The sequence below is a fragment of the Triticum aestivum genome, chromosome 4A, assembly GCF_018294505.1.
Source record: "Triticum aestivum cultivar Chinese Spring chromosome 4A, IWGSC CS RefSeq v2.1, whole genome shotgun sequence".
NCBI lineage: Eukaryota > Viridiplantae > Streptophyta > Magnoliopsida > Poales > Poaceae > Triticum > Triticum aestivum.
In genome coordinates, this window is record NC_057803.1 from 31,441,681 (window position 1) to 31,446,418 (window position 4,738).

Sequence of the window (4,738 nt, forward strand, 5' to 3'; positions counted from 1 at the left end):
ATACTCGAGGCTGGTGCAGATCCGCTCGGAGTTGCTCAGTTCCCCGATGACGCTTGAGCAGCTGGTGATTGTTGGTTTTGATCTGACGGCTTAAACATGCCAGTTAGATCTATTAGTCTAACAGAAAAAAAAAAGATAAAGGGATAACGATAAGTGAAGGGGTCCACGTACCAACGTACGTGAGCCTCGATCAGAACTAACGCGCCCTGATCGGGGGCGCCCAAAAACCAACTCAGGTTTTGGGTCCCCTGTCGCCAGCGCCATATTAAAAGGGATACGGGAGAGAGCTGGGCACCTGCGAGATCACAATTCACGTAAGGTTTACTCTCCTCCCGATATTCTCTCACCCCATCCGATCAGGGGGAGTGCTGCAGCGACGGGAAGACCTAAGCCAGCCGCCGCCGCTGTCCCTGGGCAGTGCCGGTGGCGTCCTGAAGGAATCAGGACGTCGAGGAGAACATCTACTTCGACTACATCACCCCTGCATCACGCCTGCACCGAGCAGGCGATCATGTCCACTCCCGTGACATGTAAAGAAACCCTAAACCCTTCTCTGTTCATGTTGTGAGGTGATCTAGGTGCAATTAGATTCTGCTAATGGCATCTCATAGATGCATAATTAATCCAATAATGGTATCAGTCGCCAATCTTGATTGCAATAGATTCCTTTATTGTTGATCAGTAGATCACTATCATGTTTAGATCAATGACATGTTTAGGGTTTATGATCAAGATTAAAAGTTTTACCCCTGGTTAGCCCAAATATGCATCCTACTGTCTTAATGCCCTCATGTTGTATTCCAATTTGCTACGGATCAGTAGTGCCACCTAAGTTCATCAATTCTAATTAATCTAAGTTAAGATCTTATGCTCACCTTCATGTTAAGTTGATTAAAATTGATCATGCTTAAGTACTGTTTCCGTATGCATTAGCAAAATATTAGGCAGAGGGATACACGCAAGTCAACTGTAGCACCCCCTCATGTTTAAGAACCCTAGAATTCATCCCCAATTCGCAAGAACCCTAATTCTGAAATTAGGATTGCTTTTTCCCCACATCAAGCAACTAATGAACACGAATTGGAGAAGCAATGAGGAGAATCCTCACCTAATGCGCCGCGTCGACGTCTATCCCCTTCGGGGCCCGCATGGCCGACACCATGCGAGGACGCCGATGCCGCGACGCCGCCGTCCCTCGGGTCGGCGCGCGGAACGCCACGCCGCTCCCTCCCAACGGAGAGACCGTGCGGTAGGACGCCGTGGGCCGCCGTGCCTCAACGTCGCCGTACAGCAGGCCGCTGGCCCGCTGGGGTGCTCCTCCCCGCCCCGCTTGGACACGACCCGGGCTGCCATGCTCGACGGGAGAGCGCGCGGACTTAGTCCTGCGCCCGCTCCTCCGGCGAGCACCGCCGCCGCGTCGGTATGGACTGGGGTGGCCGGCGTTCTCGTCGCCGCCGTCGACCTCGAAATGGAGCCAGCGGGATCGAGAATCAGATGCGGGAGAGAGGGGGAAACGACCTAGGGTTAGCCCAGGTCAGCTGTTTTTGCTCCGGCCGCAAGCCGCGCGAGCCGTCAGATTCGGTCGGACGGCTCACAGTGTCGCGGAGCTATGACCCGGGCCGGCGGGCGTTAATGGGCCATTTTTGGCCACGGGCTTCAGCCCAAGTTGCCTTAGCCCAGCGCGTTTTTTTTACGGTTTTTCGCTGCTGGGTTTTGGGCCGCTATATAACCGTGGGTATTTTGGGCCATCGCGTTTTTCTGTGATTTCCAGTGCATGTAAGTTAATATCTTTCATGTTTTGCACTGTTTAAAACAGAAAATGCCTAAAAATAAAATGAACACATTATTATTCTGGGTAAAATTGAACCAACGAGATTTTTTATTCAGGATTTATTATGTGTTTTGCATGATGAATTTTTAGACATCAAAAATAATGATATTTTCTTTTATGTTGATGTTTAAATTAAGAATGAAATGACTCTAATTTTAATTCGGACCAACGTTGTTTTATTATTATGAGTCATCCCCTATGATATTTTAAATCCATGTTTTTTCTGCCCAACGGTGTTTTGACATGGAGTTGAAATTAAATACTTGGCATGTTTGTTTATTTACCAACATAAATTTATAATCATGCAAGTTTACTTATGAACTTTTATGATAATTTCAGCTTCCGCTCCATTCCGGTCCGACACGATCGAACCACTTACGGGGAGTAACTTCCCTCGTTGGAAGTCCCAAGTCGAATTATGTTTGGGTTGTAATGAATTTGACTATGCCTTGAGGGAAGAAAAACCTGTGGCACCTGTGGCAGGTGTCACAGGGTATGCAGAACTCAAGAAGGAGTATGATGTTAAGATGGAAAAGTGGAATAAGTCCAACCATATTGCGCTTCTCATCATGAAAGCGACAATATCGCCGGACATTTTTGAAGCACTCCCTAAGAAAGATACTGCTAAAGATTTCCTCACTGAAATGGAGGAGCAATTTAAAGGCTCCGACAAAGTGTATGCTCATGAGCTTTTTGCTAAACTTCTTCAGAAATACACTATTGACGGAAATGTTAGGCAGCACATATTGAGGGTGGTAAATGCTTTCACCAAGCTTAAGGCTTTGGAGTGTTCTTTAAGTGAAGCCCTTCTTGTCATAATTATTCTTGAGTCTCTTCCTGAAGAGTTTGAACAATTTAAGGTCAACTATAACTCTCTAAAGGAAAAATGGCCACTCTCTGAGATGACCGCAAGGATCGTCCAGGAGGAAGAAAGGATCATGAGGCAGAAGAAAGACCATGTCTTTCATGTTGGCTCTAACAAGAGAAAGCATGACGGACAAGGTTTCCCTAAGCCTCAGAAAAGGCAAGTCAAGAAAGAAGGCACTAAGCCATTCAACCCTAAGGCATTCAAGGGTAAAGAAGCTGGTGGTTCTTCTTCTGCTCCTAGCAGCTCCACTGCTGGAGAAAATGCTTGTAACTTCTGCAAAGAAGAGGGACACTATCAAAGGGACTGCCCAGGCTTTCTAAAATGGATGAACAAAAGAGGTATTGATGAAATTACTTTTGTAGATGAATCACTTTATGTTGATTTTTCAATAAAGTCATGGTGGATTGATTCAGGGGCAACCACTCACGTTGCTAACTCTATGCAGGGATTCGATACGATCCAAACCATAAGAGGAGGAACAAGAAAACTTAAGGTTGCGAACGGAGTTGAGGCCGATGTTGAAGCTGCGGGATCTCTCACGTTGGAGCTACACACTGGCCACACTCTTAGATTGAATAATGTTATTTATGTGCCTACCTTAAGTAGGAATTTGATTTCAGTTTCTCGTTTAGATGATGATATGTATGAGTGCCATTTTGGCAAGAAACAATTTGCTTTGATCAAATGTAATAAGAATGTAGGCATCGGTGTTAGACGAGGCCAACTATACATGTTATCTCTTCATAATGATTCAGTTATGCATGTGAGTGATGAAATTAATGTTGAGAAGAAATGGAAAGGAGTAAGTAATTCTTCGAAATTGTGGCATTGTCGTTTGGGCCACATTTCGAGGGGGAGAATGGAACACTTAGTTAAAAATGAAATACTCCTCCCATTAGACTTCTCAGATGCAGACAAATGTGTCGACTGCATTAAAGGAAAATTTGCAAAAACAATTAAGAAAGGAGCAGTTAGAGCCACAAGGGTTTTAGAATTAATTCACACCGACATATGTGGACCCCTTAATGTTAAGTCTGTAGATGATTTTGATTCGTTCATTACATTCACAGATGACTTTTCCCGCTATGGGTATATTTATCCCATACGTGACCGATCGGAAGCTTTGGAGAAATTCAAAGTCTATAAAGCGGAGGTTGAAAATCAACTGAACGCAAAAATCAAAGTTGTACGGTCTGATCGCGGGGGAGAGTATTATGGTAGGCATGCTTCTTATGGGCAGATTCCTGGACCTTTTGCCAAGTTCTTATCTGAAAATGGAATCATTGCTCAGTACTCAATGCCTGGTGAATCACAACAAAATGGTGTGGCCGAGCGCCGCAACCACACCCTTATGGATATGGTGCGAAGCATGCTTAGTCACTCGAGTTTACCAGTAAGCCTTTGGATAGAGGCATTAAAGACAGCTGCACACATACTAAATCTTGCTCCAACTAAGTCAGCACCTAACACACCTTACGAGATGTGGGCGGGAAAGAAACCGAGCTTGAATTACTTACGGGTGTGGGGTTGCCCTGCTGAAGCTAAAGTTTTCAATCCACAACTTAAGAAACTGGATCCAAAAACAGTTAGCTGTTTCTTCGTTGGATACCCTCATAGGGGAAAGGGATATCATTTTTATTGTCCAAGACACACCACCAAGTTTGTGGAGACTAGACAAGCGGTATTTTTTGAGGATAATGAGGTCACAAATTTAAGGGAGATCAATCTTGAGGAGAAGCGGGTTTGTGTTCCATCCCCGACTATTCAAGAGATTGTTTTTCCAATACGAAGAAATGTGACATCTGATGATCCTGAATCTCACGGTTCAGTCTCTCAGTCGAATGGTGATCCAGAAACTAATAATGAGAATCCAAACACAAATGAGGATCTCCGAGAAAATAATGAAAATGATGATGTTCCACCACCACCTCCGCCCATGGGTAGACCACGACGTGAGAGGAAGAAAGCCATATCAGATGATTATATCACTTTTTTGATGGAGGACATGAATGATATGGGAAAGGTGGAGGATCCAACCT

The 4,738-nt window shown here is 44.9% G+C and overlaps 1 protein-coding gene across 1 annotated transcript; it reads left to right on the top strand.

The window, feature by feature from the left end:
* The first annotated feature begins 2,435 nt into the window (after positions 1–2,435).
* Positions 2,436–3,226, top strand: LOC123081668 (uncharacterized). Its single transcript, XM_044504217.1, has 2 exons — positions 2,436–3,037; positions 3,145–3,226. Exons 1-2 carry the CDS (start codon positions 2,476–2,478, stop codon positions 3,189–3,191), a joined length of 609 nt encoding a protein of 202 aa, XP_044360152.1. The 5' UTR covers positions 2,436–2,475; the 3' UTR covers positions 3,192–3,226.
* The last annotated feature ends 1,512 nt before the right edge of the window (positions 3,227–4,738 follow it).

Excerpts from the sequence above, each read along its gene's own strand:
- LOC123081668 (XM_044504217.1), top strand. The coding sequence starts at position 2,476 with ATGGAGGAGCAATTTAAAGGCTCCGACAAAGTGTATGCTCATGAGCTT. Across the intron at positions 3,038-3,144 it reads AAAATGGATGAACAAAAGAG|GGATTCGATACGATCCAAAC; the intron begins GTATTGATGAAA and ends AACTCTATGCAG.